The sequence below is a fragment of the Chlamydotis macqueenii genome, chromosome 2, assembly GCF_036417535.1.
Source record: "Chlamydotis macqueenii isolate bChlMac1 chromosome 2, bChlMac1.mat, whole genome shotgun sequence".
Lineage (NCBI taxonomy): Eukaryota > Metazoa > Chordata > Aves > Otidiformes > Otididae > Chlamydotis > Chlamydotis macqueenii.
Window position 1 is genome coordinate 111,396,727 of NC_141557.1, and position 16,614 is coordinate 111,413,340.

The window sequence follows — 16,614 nt, forward strand, 5'->3', positions numbered from 1 at the left end:
ATTATTGTCTAAAAATATGAAGAAATTGGTCTGAGGTGTATAAGAGGCATTTTTACTTGAATTGGTGTATTTTTGTAGACTGTATGTTCTCAGAGTGTGGAAAAAGTGTTCATGCATCGGTATATCACTATTTGCACATGCAGCAAATGTACATTTTCACAGGTATCAGTCTTTGTACCAGTGTGAACATGGCAGGGAATCCTTCTTCATGAAAGTGAAAAGGAGGCTGCCGTTAATTTCAGTGCGGTTAGGATATTGCCGGTTGTGCCCAAGAACATCCCTAGGCAGATCTTACCACAGGGGACCTGCCACATGCTCTTTCCCATGGTCTGCGGGGGATAGCCGCTGCCTTCTGTGAGTGGGGGCTCGCGGGGGCACAGCAGCTTGCAAAAACCCCTGCCAGTAAGTAGTGCTTCACTTTATTTCTCTCTCTGTGTCTCACTGATCACTTGGATCTGCTGAAACTGCTTTGCTAGCAAGATTCGTAAGCATTTGCACAAATGCTTTGCATTAAGACGTACTAAAGCAAACGTGTTTTTTTTCTTCTTGCACAGAATCCTAATGCACATCCACGGCCGACCTCCCAGGATTTAGCAGGGTTTTGGGATATGCTGCAGTTGTCCATAGAAAATATTAGTATGAAATTTGATGAACTTCATCAGTTAAAGGCCAATAATTGGAAACAGATGGATCCTCATGACAAGAAGGTAGAACACTGTAGATTTTGTATGCTTCATTTAAAACCCTGCACAAATACTGGACAGATTAAATAGGTCTCTGTGTTACAGCGTTGACGTTAAAAATGTGAAATGAAGCTCATATCAAATTAATTTCATTGTAATAACAATGTTTACATAATAATCATCTGGGATATTATCTGTAATATGTTTCAGGCATATTTTTAAACCAAATCTGTCTTTGTGAATCGGAGAATGGGAATGTAGTACTTTGTTAAGCTTTACATTTAATCATATTAGACGATCAATCGTTGGAAGGAACTGCCTTATATCTTGATTCTTAAAATTAAATAAATCACATTTACGGTTCATATTATTGCATATAGCAAGAGTTCTAGGTTGTGTTACTGAAAAAACTAGGGAAGCACTGTAACCGTCGCTGACTGGTAACCGGATTACAAACAGAGCGATATCAAAAATATGCCTTCCAAAATGTTACATGAAAGAACTTCTACATCTTTTTTTTTTTTCTGTCTGTTTGTTTGGATTTTTATTTATTTTTGTTTTTTTTGATGGGTGATTTCATAAACAAGTTTACTTTGCTGGTAGTGTTGTTTACCCAAGCTAGCATAAAAATCATCCAGAGCTTTGCTCTTTTTAAATGTAGTCTTCTTCTGTCACCATGAAAAACTACCACATCTCCAAGTGTGAGCCACATTTCACTTTCCATTCTCATTTGGCACCATTGCCTTATTTTTCTCCTCACTCTCTGCATCGAGAGAAACGGCACTTGGGTGAGCTAAAATACACAAATGTTTCAGAAAATCCTTAAAAGACAGACCCATTCCTAGAGGAATCAACGGTCTAATGTCGTGCTCCTGTAGATATGCAATTTGGTGACTGAATTTCCACTGTGGCTGGTCTGATAACAACGAATAGAACCAACAGGTAGGGTCACCAGAAGGAGGGGGAACATGACTTGAAGGTACAGCGGCTCAGACGGTAGTCCGGGCTGCCCCAACTTACAGTCAGCTGGCTGCCGATGACCAAAGTGGTGTTTTCTTTTGGATAAATAACCACAATAATATCAAACCCCATTAACTCTTGCAGCAGGAAGCTTGCAAAGGCAGTGCTGGTAGCACTCTCCCTCCTTCTCCAGTCAAGACTAAATGCTCATTCCTGATTTAGGAGTGCCATGTTCACACCATTTGTGCACATCTAGTGTGTTTTGCAGGGGAATGAATGGGAATGTCTTTTCCTAGCCCAAGGTACTGAAGACAAGTCATTTTCTTATCTTCTTTTTTTTTTTTTCAGTATCTGTCAGAAAAGGAAGTTAAAACCGTCAGACATGCATGCACAGAAACACTGGTGTATGGTCTTTCATTAGCTTTTACAGTAAAGCGGGTAGGCCAAGTGTTTGCAATTGCAGCAGTAAGAAACAAGAGCTTTCCTTAAAAAAAAAAATGTGCCTTTTCTTTGCTTCTGAAAAACATTTCAAAGAGTTTCCAACAAAAAGAAGACTATAACGGGTTAAAGGAAGTTAAGTAGTGCTGAAGAAAGGGACCTACAGTAGGATGGTAAAGGTTTTAAAGAATTACACTATGTTCCTGTTTCAATCAGCATTTGTCTATGATTTTAAACAAAACAGATCATCTCCTTTCTTAAAAAGGAAAAAAATAAAAAGAAGAAAAAACCTTCTGTGGAACTGATATTTGAAGTTGCCTTTGGCCTTTGCCATTGGGCCCTTTTTAAGCAGCATAGATTAATGCTTGGATGGAGAGAAGAAGTGAAGTATGAATAAGTGTAACTAAGTGTAACCTTTATATTTCGAGCCATGGAAGCTGTTGTGAGCAGCATGAGAGAAAACGAAAGGGCAGAATGGGACCTTTGTAGTGCGATAAAATCCCTTCGCTCAGAGACCGTGTTCACAGTTGGAAGGGGATGTAACTTAAAAGACAATCTAATTAACTTGACAAAGTCTTTGTGGCTGCCTGAAATTCAGACCTGAATACACTTTTCTTTTTCGTGAAAGATCGTTCTCTGAAGGGATTTTTTTTTGTTGTTTTTTGTGTGTGTGTGTGTACATGCACCAAAATATACATAAAAGTCCTCCTTGTTGATCACATATCTGGACCTACCTGCCACCGTGATGATTAATGCATGTTCTCTTAATACTTTTAAAGTTTTCCCTACAGTTTTTTTCTCTTTCTAGCTGATTGTAGTTTGTCATGCCTGTTTAGCAGGAAGCTAGAGTTTATGAGCGTGCACAGTGAGACCCAAAGCGTGGGATTTTTAAGCAGTCATTAAGCCACTACAAAATATATACATAACTATATGGTCGTTTTAAAACAATATTTATCCTGATGCACCAGCTGCAGGCAGCTAGTTCCCACCTGCATTTGGGAATGCCAAAGCCACGGTATCACTGTGTTGTAAGAGCGCCTGGCGTTACGCACGTGTAGAAGAGGGTGGCCCAGGAGCTGGGGCTCTCCAGAGCGACTCTGCAGAGAGTGGTGTTCGCTCCCCAGCCGCAGGCGATTGCTGCGCTGGCGGCGGGAAGCGGCGTCCAAGATGCTCTCCCTTCCAGTCCCCGGCACCGGGAGGAGACACCTGAAACCCCTTCGCCCCGGGGAGCCACACTAAATGGTTAGCGGTGGGGGTCCTCGGCCCTGGCAGCGCCGGGCGTTTAACGCGCCATCCCCGAGGAGAAGTGGCACTGCGGCCGGCCCTCCCCTCCCCTTGGCCCTTGCCCTATGTTTATGAACCCTTGAGCACAAAAGCCAGTTCACTGAAGACAGAAAGGCAGATAAGAGCTAACAAACCTTAGGTAAAATGTGTGTTCTAACTACTGACGTATCCTAGTTTTTCCCACCTTTCCCTGAGAAGCTGTATAATGCCATTAACCTTCTGCTTTGATCAGGAGAGAAGGGTCCCTCCTCCAGTGCCAAAGAAGCCATCGAAAGGTCAGGTGCCACTCATACGAGAACGCTCTCTGGAAAGCTCGCAGCGTCAAGAGGCCCGGAAACGGCTGATGGCTGCCAAGCGCGCTGCATCGGTCCGCCAGAACTCAGCTACCGAGAGCGCCGAAAGCATTGAGATATACATCCCCGAAGCCCAGACCAGGCTATGAAGGGATCCATCCGGGAGGACTCTCTCTGGCAAGACAAGCCTCATGTATAATCTGCCCCTCTAGGCTCCTGCTCAAGGTCACCACGAAGTATTTGTACCTCCTCCTCCCCTTCCTCCTCTCTCTCTCTCGCTCTCTCTTCCCCCCTCTCCCGCTCCCCTCTCTCTGTACACAGCCGCCCCGATGCTCCCAGTGAACTCCACTGCCGTGGCGTAGTTGTCGGTCCTCCAAGAGATGTCCTCTAATCACCCTTGCTTTCTGAAGGTTCGCCCATGTCATCACGATGCTTTGTCACATGTACTGATGCTGCCACTTTGCCTCATGTAAACGAGTACGATCCTTTTTTTTTTTTCTGTTTAAAAAAAATAAATGCGGCGCTCAGACTTCCACACACCCACACACCTGTACAGTAGATACTCCGTTTAACTTACTCATGATCTTCAGTTGACCTAAAGCTAGTCTGTTACCCGGTGTACAGCAATATCAAATCGTAGGGGACTTTGGAAATTTCAGTCATGCAGGGTGATCTTTTCGGACTCTGCCGTCTTCCTCACAAAAGATGAAAGGAGCTATGACTCGGATTCCCTTCTTTTTATTACTGTTTTTTTTAAAGCAGATGGCGCACTTTATTCTAAACCTCCGAATCACATCTTCTCACCTGAATTTAAGGAGTCACACAAGGGGAGGGGGCTGGGGCGGGAGTGGGGAGGTGGGGAGAAAAAGAAACACAGCTCTGAGGGGATGAAAAAGTGGAAGTATATCCCGCAGGTGACATGGCGAGGGATAGAAAAGATCCTGTGGAAAGATACCTGCACACTCACAGCTGCACAAACTGCCTCATTTTTATTTCATCAATCACTACTTAAACATTTCAATCAGCAGAAGATTGTAAATTCGATCTTCCAGGGAAATAATCTATTTTGAAAGGCAATAAAAGAGTGAAAAGAAAGGAGATAAGAAGCAATGACAGTTGAAGAGATAATATAGAAGAAGGATTTTCTTGTCCAAGTATTAAGAATTTTTAAAATTGTACTGTATTGTCAATTCCTCTTGTATTGTATTGTATGGATTATATTGGTTAAAAAAAAAAAAGAAAAAAGAAAAAAAGCTTGGTTTTGTTGATGTCTTAATCTCGGTGGGACCATCTGATCTCACACGTCCAAGCAGCCACACACGGATGGACACCTGTAGGCGAATTGCTGTACATGGAGCCTCTGATGCTTTTCCAGGCCAGGCTTGCTTTGCTCTATCCACAGCCAGTTGTATGCTACAGTTCAGACTGCTTATCACCCCACGGTCCATATCTAGGAGTAAGTTTCTAATTCAGCCTCCTCTTAGTAGTATAAAATACCCATCTGAAGAAGAACAAGAAAGTATTTTTCATAAGTTATGGGATCGATATGAACTTAATTTTTCTCACGACAAGCCTTCCCGTCCTGGCTTCTGCAATTGCAAAAAATACGCATCCCAAGTAGCTCATTAATATGGGGGGGAAATGGCTGACAACAGGGCTGGAGAGGACCTGAGAGGTCAGCCCCTGCGTGTCTGTCCCCCCCAGCCACCTCCAGCTGAGGCAGGAGCTCGTCCTCCAACTCCTCTGACAGGGAACAATGCTGACCATGCCGCTATGGAAACCTCTTGTGCCAACATTAGGAAAGCGACGTCAGGCACGTTGCCAAGAGCAAGTTGTGTGTGTGAGTGTGAGAGTGTGTGTGTGTGCATGCACACACGTGTGCCTAGCTGGCATGTGCTGCTGAAAGCAGAATTGGCGTGAGTGGGTTTGGATGATGGGCCAGAGGAGCACTGGGAGGCCCCCGGTGTGTGCGAAGCCCCGTGGTGATGCTTTCCGGACCCCTCTGCTGGTCCCTGCACGCTCTTCGCCCCTGCTGCCAGGGCACGGGTATGCAGAAGAGGAAGGCAGGCTCTGCTTTCTGCTCCCAATGGGGACAGGCACAGGGACAGCCCCGCCATGGAGGGGCACAGGGTGCGTGCGTCCTTTGCCGCATGCCCGCGCCAGCTGGCTGTGCCTGTAGCCCTTAAACTTGTATGGACGGTCCAACCCGTGAAAAATCCCACTGCACGGGTGGCACAATTCTGCAGCTTGCACTTAAAAAGCATTAAAATTGTCATCGAAAAGTTAAGCTCTTGCTAACACTATTCATCGAGATCATGCCAGACAGCTTCTTTTCCTACGACATCACAGCCAGGTGCTAATTTAATTTTATTCAAGAAAACAGGAGAGGTAATAGGTTCTGGCACCAAGTATATTCATGAGAGCATACTAAAACCACTAGAGAATTTGCTACCTCTCAAAGCCATTGATATCTGAGCTATGTCTTTATAAACAGGGCACAAATATTTACTGCTGTGGTTTACAAGATAAGGGCTAATAATTTACTATATAAAAGACTTTTAACTAGAGAAATCAGAAATCCAGTGTAACCCTGGAGTGCTTTGTGTTACAGGAGCTTTGAAAGGTCTGACCCTCTACGCGTTTGAATACCAGTGGGTTTGCTAGTTTTGAAACACTGCGTTTAACTTATAGCGGGAATGAAACATCACCGTGTTTGCAGTATGTAATAGTGCCAACTGCCACTTTTGAGCATATCTAGTCATAGGAAACGCTGATTATTTGGAACTCATTTGTACTGAAATATTCCAAGCAGTAGCCAGGTGAGAGTCCACATTCACAACTGTGTCGCAGACTTTCTTAGTTTTGTGAACATTTTATGACAGATGAGTTAAGACTTAGGTTGACAAGTGGCTACAGAAATTTATATCCAACAAGTTCCCCCCGTAAAAAAAAAAAAAAAAAAAAAAGAGGCAGAAGAGCGAAGACTATGTAGTCTGGTATGTTACAAAGTATTGTATTTGTATACCATAGAATATTTTTCGTATCTATTTTAAATGAATCTATTCTTAGCTGAATGCCTGCTAGTTCATTTGGCACTGGAGAGGGTACTATAATGTTTGCTTAGTTTTTTAGCAAAATTTTAAAAATACAGTCAAGAATGGGAAATATAAAACAGAATACTTCTCCCCCCAGAATGCCACTAGTTAACCACTTGACTCATTTACCAACACTAAGGCTAGTATATTTGCTCTATCATCTCTTTTAGTATAATGTGTAACCATTTGTTTTTAGCCTAACCTGCCCAGTGTATACTAAAAATGCCTATATTCTGTTTCACTTTGGTACTAAAGTATTGCTTTTTTTTTTCCTTGGGGGAAATTTTAGAAAAGGTTGTTTTTGTCTCCTGCTTCAAAGTTGAAAAAAAAAAAAGTATTTATTATATTTTTTGCAGATGTTTCCATAAAATTCTCATAATCTTTTTGTAAAGAAAGATGAAGAAATGCATTAAAGATTTTTAATATTTGAAAAAGGTAAATAGAAATAATTTATTTGTAATATATATATTTCAGTTTATTTATTGGTGTTCCCTTAATGCTTTAATGTGCACTATCACTTTAATTTCAACTGTATCTTTGTGAATTTATTGGGTTTTTGTTTTGTTTTGGTTTGTTTTTTTAAGGAAAATGGTCAAATGCATATTTTAAGTAACTGGAATGTAAATCACCGGCGTACCTGCATTCCCAAATGTGATTTTAAACATGTTTTTGATTTGAAACAAAAGACACAAATTTGAAAGCCTTTAGACAGAGGAGAGTGTTTTTATGGCTTAACGATTTGGGTTTCCCTAGGATTATCTATCTAGTTTGTGTGTGGACAGGAAAATGTAAATAGATGAATGTTTCCCATAATGTAAAAAAAAAAGCAAATTAATAAAATAATTAATGCACTGCTTGTAAGAGCTGTGGGTTTTCAATGCAAATTCGTTCCCCCAGAACTGCCAAGGTGTTTCATTTGATGTGGTCAAGGATAAAAGCATGAGAAGCGGAGTGTTTCTTTTAAGCTCTCATTGCTTAAGACCGATCCTGCAAAGTCTCATATGAAGAGTCCCACTGAGCACCCTGGAAATGCTCATCTGCAGAGTTTACTCACAGGCGTAAATGTTGCCGTAATCAAGGCCTTGAGCCATAGCAAAATCTTCAAAGGCGCTTCCGCGCGGAGCCTGGCCAAACCCCGCTGAAGATGTCAGGAGTTAATGCTGGTGACTTCAAAAGAAGCAGCGAGAAACCCCCAGCTTGTTTCTTTTTCCCCTCGCTGGTTCCCTTCATTCATCTTGTGCTTATCTTGGGTGATGGCTGAAACGCAGAGGGCGAAAGAGATCCCTGGCAGAGATAGCTGATTTTCCCTTCACTGGAGTCCTGCTTCCAGACTGGCTCTTTCCCGGTATGTGAAATAAAGACAGTCACCAGATCCCATAGAAATATGTCCCGGATGACGTTGTCCATGGCTATACTAGCATTTAAACAGATTCTGATTCAGTCTATAGAGCCTGACAGTTACGTTAATAGCATGTCAGTGCTGCACCGCGTACCGTTCGCCCATGTTTAGATGCTCAGCACAGGGAGACCAGAAGGATTCATGCCAGGGATCTACAGGCAGGGAAACTTCTGCTTAATGGTTTATTAGCACCGAGATTTCTCTTAATCTGCTGGAATTTATGTTCTCGTTGGTCACTGATAAACTGATATATCACGGATGGGGGAAAGATATGGTTTATGATTTAAAAGCCTTTCCTAGGGGGCTGGTATCTTTTTGTCACGAGAATACATTGGAGGGTGTAAAATAGCAGATATGTTTCAAACCGTTCTCTGGCAGAAGAATGAAGAAGTCCAAACCATGGCTCATAGCCCTGCCACGCTTAAGGTAAACTTTATCCCTATTTATACTCAATGTTCCCTTCCAGATAAAATCATGAGCCTTCCCCACAAGCATATCTTGTTGTCAGTTTGGTTGCCAAAGTCTGTTCTCTCCTGCTAGACATTTATTTTTTGCAGCACAAAACAGGCAAATAACGCATTTCACTCGTCAGTTTGGACCATGCTCACCTATCATGTTTGTTGAGAGTTGGTGTTGACTTTGGGCTGACATTTTTGATAGCAGTTAATAATAAAAATGTTGTCTGCTCTGCTGCTATTGGCATTTGTCATTGGAGTAATAGGTTTATACATGATTTGGAGTGCAGTCAACAAGTGAAGTTCTCCTTTCCCACTCTGCGTCATGTAATGGGGTCAGGTCAGCCCCACCAGCCTGGGATGCACAGGTGGGCTTGCACTGAGCAAACCTGGGACCAGCACCTACAGCTGAAACGTCCTCATCCCCTTTCCCTTTAGTCTGATGCTATGCCAGTGACCTAAAAAAAATCACTGTCCTGCCATGGCAAGCTCATTCACAACCGTCTTCCCTTCCCCACACTTTCGTACACGGCAGGGAGGTTTTTTCCGCCCTTTTTCTGCACTGCTGCTCAGCCGCTGTTGTAGCAGGAGGAGCTATCTGCTATCACCTGATTCATCAGGATGCATTTGGATGTCAGCTGCAAAACATGAGGTGACTGGCCTTTCCAGCCAGCGGTCAGGCTTTCCCGCGTTTTGGGTCCCATCTGCGGCAGCACCCTTTTCGGTAGCACAGGCAAATGCAACAGGTCCTCTATTGTTCTGTGAGTCACATGCTTGATCTGCAAAGAGACAAAGGGTTGAGGAAAGGAACAGGGCTTCCTGGTAATTGTGTTTTTCATGGTTCTCTTCACTGATCCAGTAACAACATAATCACAGAAATTAGAGACAGAAAAGGTGTGCTAGGGCATTGTGTTAACACTCTGCCAGCTCCAGATTGCGATCTACCGAGCTGTGGCGGGTAAGTCATCACCTCCCCGGTTCTGCTCCACCCTGGGGGGAAAAAAAACAACACATGAAAGGAGAAAAAAAAAAAGAGATATATTAAAAAAACAAGCTGAGCTGTGACATTGCCACCACCTGTGATGGGTGGCAGAGGCCTTAATCGTATGGACTCTGCGCTGAACAATCTCCATGGCGGGGTGCTGGGCTTTTCCTTGTTTTTAGCCAAGCAGCATGGAAGCAATTATGGCTTTTTCCAGCTCTATTCAAAGGGGAGAAACACTAGAGCGTTGCGGAGCCCCTGAAGAAGACAAAATGTTGCACGGCCCCAGAGCCTCGCTGCCGCCACCAGCGCTCTGCCACGTTTCAGAGCTGTCAAAGGTTTGGGGAAAGGGACGGGCCTTGCCTGGCGTTAAAGAAAAGCAGTAGGACAGAGTGTGACGGATGCTTAAGGCGTAGCAAATGTCTCATGGAGGTAAGATGAGTCACTTGGGTAAACAACCATGTGTGGAGACAAACATCTTAGTTTGGAGATGGTAACTAGGGAGCTGAGATGTTAAGCAGCAAAAGGTGAACCTTCCAATGTAACTAAAGTATTTCCCCAGTGGGAATGCCCGGCCTGTCGCTTATCCCTGGCTTTTAACTAGGGAATTATCAAAGTCATGTCCTTAAAATAGTATGGCTTGTTTTGTTGTGCTGCTTGTCGGTGCTCAAAGTTGCAATCTGGAATCACTCCGTGAGCGTGTGCTCAGCGCTGGATTGCTGCAGTCCTTGAACCAGAGCTGTGGTCATCCCTGCTTCTGTTGTGTGTGCTCCAACAAAGTACGTAGCACTGAGATGTTAATGCATTGCACGAGTTGGGCTATGTTATTTGTCATCTTATAGTGTGTTCTTTTTTCCTTTTATTTGGAATAAGTATTTGTACCAATAACTCACTGTGCTCCCGTCGTTTTGCCAGTCTTGGGAAGAAAATTTTCCTACCACCTGAAAAAAACCCAACAGTGAAATTTCTTCAATTTGTAGATAGTTTTAGGAAATCATGTCAATGCTAGGCCTAAGGGGATGAAATGGAGATAACTGATGCACTTAAGCGTGTGTCATTCCTCATCTCTCCATACAATAATTGACAGTGAAAGGGAAAAAATTGGTACCGGCCAGGCAGCTCACAGAGGATGCGTCAAAACTGCGATGGCATTTTGCCATGGTATGGTACCAGAGTGAAATGAGCACTGGGAGCACAGGCTGTGGTGCCGAGTGCTGAAAGAGGGAGGGCCACCGGTGGCCCTAGGGAGGGAGGAAAGCAGGAGGAAGGAGAAGGACTTGGCAGAAGAGCTTGGATACCACCATTAAAGCTGCAACAAGTTCATCCGTGACCAAAGCGTTTGCTGTCACAATATGCAGTGACAGCTGAATGGGGAGATTCCTTCCCATCTTGGAGTAATGTTTTGTTAAATAGTTTCTAAATATCTGTCATCCCTTCCCAGTGCATCAGTGCCACCATAACCACAATTTACACAATGTGCCGGGGCAACATCATGCTCTCAAGGAGCCTCTGGGCCCTCAGCTGAGGGCAGGGGAGATGTAGGTCCCTGGGCAACACCAGGGCTCACACGGGGCAGGGCTTTGTCACACGCTACTGAAATGACGCCAACTCCAGGGGAACGTGGCAGGGATTTGACACAAAAAACGTAACCCAAAAGTAACCCAGGTCAGTTCATGGCTGTTACTTCCATGATAAGCCTTCATGGTGGGAAAGAAGAGTTTGAAAAGGTCAGTCTTGTTTTCATCTCGTTGGCAACTGTTTTAATCCAGCATAAACACCATTGTTGGATTTTTAGTGAAGCTACACAGCTGCATTTACAGTGTTGGGAGAGAAAGGATACTTCACCCCAGGCTAATTGCCAGCTGTGAAATTTAGACGAGGCATAAAGGTAAGGTGAAAAACTTTAGCAGCTTCAATGGAAATATGTCTGTTTGTCAATCTCTGAGTGAACACAGAGGAGCTGTGCCTAAAATACTTGAATTTTAAGTCATGATCCTATGTGAGAGGATCCTATGACCTTGCTCACTGCCCTGACTCACCACAGTAAATACTGCTGTGATTTAAAAAATTGTAAAAACCGGTGACTTGCGTCAATGAAGCCGTATGACTACATACAGCAAACAGCATCTTTCAGAAATAGATAGCATGTGTCAATCTGAAAGACTCTACAAAGTACTCTTTTGTATCACTAGCCCAGCCCAATGCATCCACTGACAACGAGAGGTTTCCATTTGTTTACATCTTTCCTAGCAATAGCATCATGACAACTGCAGCCTGTCTGCAAGAATGTACACGGACCTGGGAACTCAGCCATACGTTAGCAAACTGCAGTGTACTCCACGTGTTTCTTGTCCTTTGCTTAATGGCATTGTGCTTGCGTACAAAAGGGGAAAAAAGCTACTTATGTGCAGTACCGCATTCATTGCGATGATTCGTGTCGACTGGCTTCTCCCAGGCAATGCTGAGATTTCAGGTAGGGAGCAGCCCACCCTTCATATTTGTCCTCTGTGAGTTAAAGTATTTCTTAGTAGAAGGTGGGGAATAAAATCACGAGACCGTGCCAAAACAAAGAAAACCTGTTGAAGCATGCAGACTTTGTCATTAAAGTGTAATCCAAGCAGATTTTGTTTGTCAACAGTTGCATGAGGCAATATAACAAGATCCTGAAATGATTTTTAACTGGAAATGTTTTCACGTCAAGTAGCACATGTGAGCTTAACACTAATGGTCCAAGGCTTTCCCAAGAGTCAAGCGGGCGCGATGTGGGTGCTGTTGCAGCACCTCTGCCACACGTGTTAGCCATAGCCACCACTGCCAGGGTCTGTCAGCTGAGGTGCCGCTGTCTGGGAACCGTCCCTCCTGGCATGTCCCTCACTCAGACAGTAAGAGGACGTTGCGCTGTAGGAGCCACGTGTTTTCTGCTTTACCTTGCACTGATGCCAAGTCAGAAATCCCACCAGAGCAGGGCGGACGAATCGCCTTAAACATCAATAATTACACTAAACTGGAACAGAGGTTTAGCTTTCAACTCATCCTGCTTTTATTCAGTTATCTTTACACCTCAGTGCTCGCTCTCTTTGATTTTTCGATAGACAACATGAAACTCTGCTCTCACACCTCAGGAGCCAGTGTATTATATTTGCTCTGGACTGTCAGCATTATAACTGGGAGCAGAAGTTGGATCCGCTTTTTTCCTTCCTCTCTCAAAAGGTCAAGGAAACATGAAACTGCAAAAGTCTAATTCTTCTCTGTGTCACATTTGTGTAAGCCCAGAGGGCAACATGGCAATGGTATTTTTAATGCTTTTTTTTTCCCCCTGCCTTTCCAATCCACGGTCTTTCGCACATCTGGTGACAGCTCACACAGTAACACACTTACTCTTACATTGCTCATTCTAAAAAGTTGCTTCTGGTGAATATTGACAGCACCTGGAAGGGTCCCAGCCACCGCGGCGCAGGCGTGACAAGCAGAGCGTGGGATGAGCGGGGAGCCATACCGCAACGCTTGGCTTCATCGCGGGTTTTCTGGTTCCGGTGCTGCACGATCACAATCCACAGTCCTGGGCAGACGCATGCATAAGTATTGTTAAACTGTAAATATCATAAGATGGTATTCAGTGTGATTTAGTATCCCTATTAGTGTGCCTCCAAAGCCCCAGTTAGAGAAGCTGTGCTGGGCTGAACAGCGTGCAAATATTGATGGTTTCTGCCTTGCAGTGTTTACAATCCAAGACAGAGCCGTGCGCCAGAACGCTCTGCTACGATTTTGTCATTTGTCTTTGGAAATGAATTGTATGATTTAAAGCATCATAAATGAGCATGTCCTTTCTTTTGCCACTACTAGAAGAGCAATTGCTCTACAAAGAGCTGTGAAGGCAAAGTCCTATACCTAAAGAGGTTATCATCCTGGCCAAGAATTAGTCTTTTGATATAAACCCCAAATCCAATACTTTTTTCTGCAGCTGTAATATACTATAATAAAATACGATCTCACAGTTCCCAAACCCTTGCCAGGTAACAATGACTCAGTGCGAGCGAGGCAAGGCATCGCTCTGCCACTCCTGAACTGGGACATGCTGTCAGGTAAACCCACTTCTAAGCCTTCAAGGAACAGGCTGCTCCCAAAGCCACCACGCTGATAAGACACGGATATGTGGAGAAACCCACAGCGAGAACCAGGTAAGTTAACATTACACACGTCTATAGTATGAGCAGATGCTATAGGAATGGCTTTTGGACCCATGCCAAGCGTGCGAGGTGGCTGCAAGCACCTTGCTGAGGGTGCCGGTGTTTGGAAAGGAAATGACAGCTTCTACAGCCGCGAGTGTCGGTGCTGGCGCAGAGCCTGGCTATACCCTTCCTCCAGGTGAGGATAAAAACTCTGCAAGGGGGTCAGGAGCTGCCCTGCCCCTCGAAGTATGGCTGGGCTGGCCGCCGTCATCCATCACGCATGTACAACTCCCGCAGAGTTCAAAGGCAAAGTTGCAAAAGACTTGTTATTCCTCAGGGTGCTCTGGAGATTTATGTACCGTCACCTACCCGGGCAGTGGGAGATGTTTACCGGTCTCCTGTGTCAGCTGAGCTCAGGGAGCAGTAATGCGATTACAACACTCGCGCGCTCAGAAATGCTTTCTGGCTTCTCGTATCTCCTCACCTGATCTCTGGAACAGCTCAACAGTGTCAAAAAAAACTAAAAAACACACCACCAAAACACCACCCAGATCCAAACCATGTGAAGCGTGGGCCCAAAAGCATCTCTTAGCATTCTTCTTTTCCCCTGCCATTGCAGCCCTCAATTTCGTGGATGATATTTGTTCTTCCCACAAGCCTTACCTCATTTGGGGGCAGGGGGAGGCTTAGAGTCAGGGGTTTCACCCACAGGCAGGTTATACCTGCAAATGTGGGCGTGCACATGGAAGGATGGCCTCACATCACTGCCACCATTTGTGTTTCTCGCCAAAGCTGTTCAACAAGAGCCAGAAACTGAGATTTAAGCTCTGGGCCTCTCCCTCTTCCCCGCACGGGGAAGCTCGTACCTTTTGATCGCTGCCCCCACCGCCATACACACAGCACCTCGGGGCCGCCGCCAGTGCTCCCGTCCGCACTGCGCGAACATCGCTGCGCCCTTTCTCCACACGGAGTCATAACAACCCTGCCCTCGTTCCCCGCTCCTGGGAGCGATGGTGTGGGCACTGAGCGGCAACTACAGACGGTGGTTAATGTTTGGTTAATGTTTCAGCACTTGCCCATCACAGGTTGCACTTTGAGCCGTATACGGCATGTTATTGGCGATCCTGGCGTTTATAGGTTTGTTTCCACCGACTGGTTGGATGCCTTCTGTTTTTTAAGAGGAGGTTGACACCAGGAATCTCAGGTCACGTCAAAGCGCCTGATCTCGACCCAGACTGGTGAAAAAACAGTAAGTGCTCTGCCATCAGCATAACCTCCATTTCCAGCGACTTCGGAGCTTTTTGCACGTGCGAAAAGGCTACTGCGCCGCCGGCCACCCTGTGAACAGCCGACAGGGCAAAGTTCTTGTTTCCTTTGTAGTGAAAAAGTTCAGGGCCGGATTTTGATTATCACAAGGTGTAGTAAAGTAAACAGAGCAGAGATCGCGCATTGGGTAAGAATTATCACCGAGGTGAAAAAAACAAACAGAAGCAGCAAAACAAACTCATGCCCAGCTGAGGCAGCGCTGCCCCACATTCTGGTGCGCGCAGCCTCCAACCTGTGTGGCACACGAGGCTTACAAGAAACGCTGGGCCATGCTCTGGATGCAGCATGGCCTCACCTGGCACAGCACAGCCACGGCACGGCTGCCAGGGGAGTCCTGCCAGGGCAGCTGAGCAATGAGGGGCTCATCCTGCCCTTTTGACAGCTTTCTTCAACAAGCAAATTAAAGTAAATCAGATGAAGTACCAAAGTCCAGTGTCATGTCATTTGGCTTACGTACCCAAAAAAAAAAAAAAAAAAAAAAAAAAAGAATGGAGAAGGGATTAAGACATCTCTATTTTTATTTTTAGCAGGATTTGCTACCCTGAGCCAGTGTTCGGATGTAAAGCAGAGTTGTTTTGAATGCGGTGATGGACGTACTCCCACACTGTACCCAACCTGCCTCTTTACAAGGATTTGAACATTCTTGTACAAGTCTGGGAAAGAGGAAAATTCACATTTTACACAAAATTAAAGTCCAGCCTGACAGCTCCCCAGCTGTGGGCTGTGCCCCCGCTGTGTTGTTGCTGCATCCTGCCTTGGCTGGGCTCTGGCGCAGCCTTGGCCTCCCTCAAGGTTCCCAAACAAATTGTTTTGTCTCTTACCGTCAGATTCACCCACTCCCGTGCAAATATCCCCCAACCGGCAAAAGATATGGGGATTTAGAGGCAAAACATGAACATGGCAGTGACTGCCATGTGGCTGTTTGGAGAAAAACACAGCCAAAATACCCAGCTCGCAGACTCTGCTTGTAAATGCCGCTGGCGTACATGAGAAGAGCTCTGGAAAAAATCTCGCGCTCCCGACTTGCACAACTGGGCGGCGAGCAGCGAGGGGTAGAAGCCGTGGGAACTGGCAGCAGCGTGACAAGAGGAGAGCGTCAGGGACTGCCCAACTATTCAGCTGCAATCCAGAAACTGGAATTTGCAGCAAGAGACATCTTCCCCCCTCCTCCTCCAGCCCTGCAAAACATTCCCTCTGTGAGAAATTTGCATAAGCCTGTGTACATTTTCCTGCAGTCCTTGGGCAACAGATAGAGTTGTGGTTCAGCAATTTACAGGATCAAAGGCAGATTACGATCCTGTTGCCAGAACAGTTAAGTTTTTACATGTGGGCCTTTTAGGTATCATTTCTTAAAGATCAAACTCTAAGGTATCCCAGGAAAGTGAGTTCAGGCAAACCACATGCCTGAGGAACGGGATGGACTGTTTATTCTTTTCCTTACGCGTAATCAAAAGGGCTTTCTCAAAACCCTTCACTCTTAACCTGTACCCAGCCAACACTGACTCGCCACAGTTTAAAATCCCAAGGTGG

At 45.0% G+C, this 16,614-nt stretch overlaps 1 protein-coding gene across 1 annotated transcript in view; it reads left to right on the top strand.

Moving 5' to 3' along the window:
- The window catches only part of DLGAP1 (DLG associated protein 1), a 423,051-nt gene extending 415,437 nt beyond the window's left edge, over positions 1 to 7,614 (top strand). Inside the window, exons 12-13 of the mRNA XM_086740672.1 lie at positions 555 to 707; positions 3,598 to 7,614. Coding sequence (XP_086596798.1) covers positions 555 to 707; positions 3,598 to 3,807 — 363 coding nt within the window. The 3' untranslated portion in view covers positions 3,808 to 7,614. The remainder of the gene's footprint in view (positions 1 to 554; positions 708 to 3,597) is intronic.
- Positions 7,615 to 16,614: the final 9,000 nt, after the last annotated feature.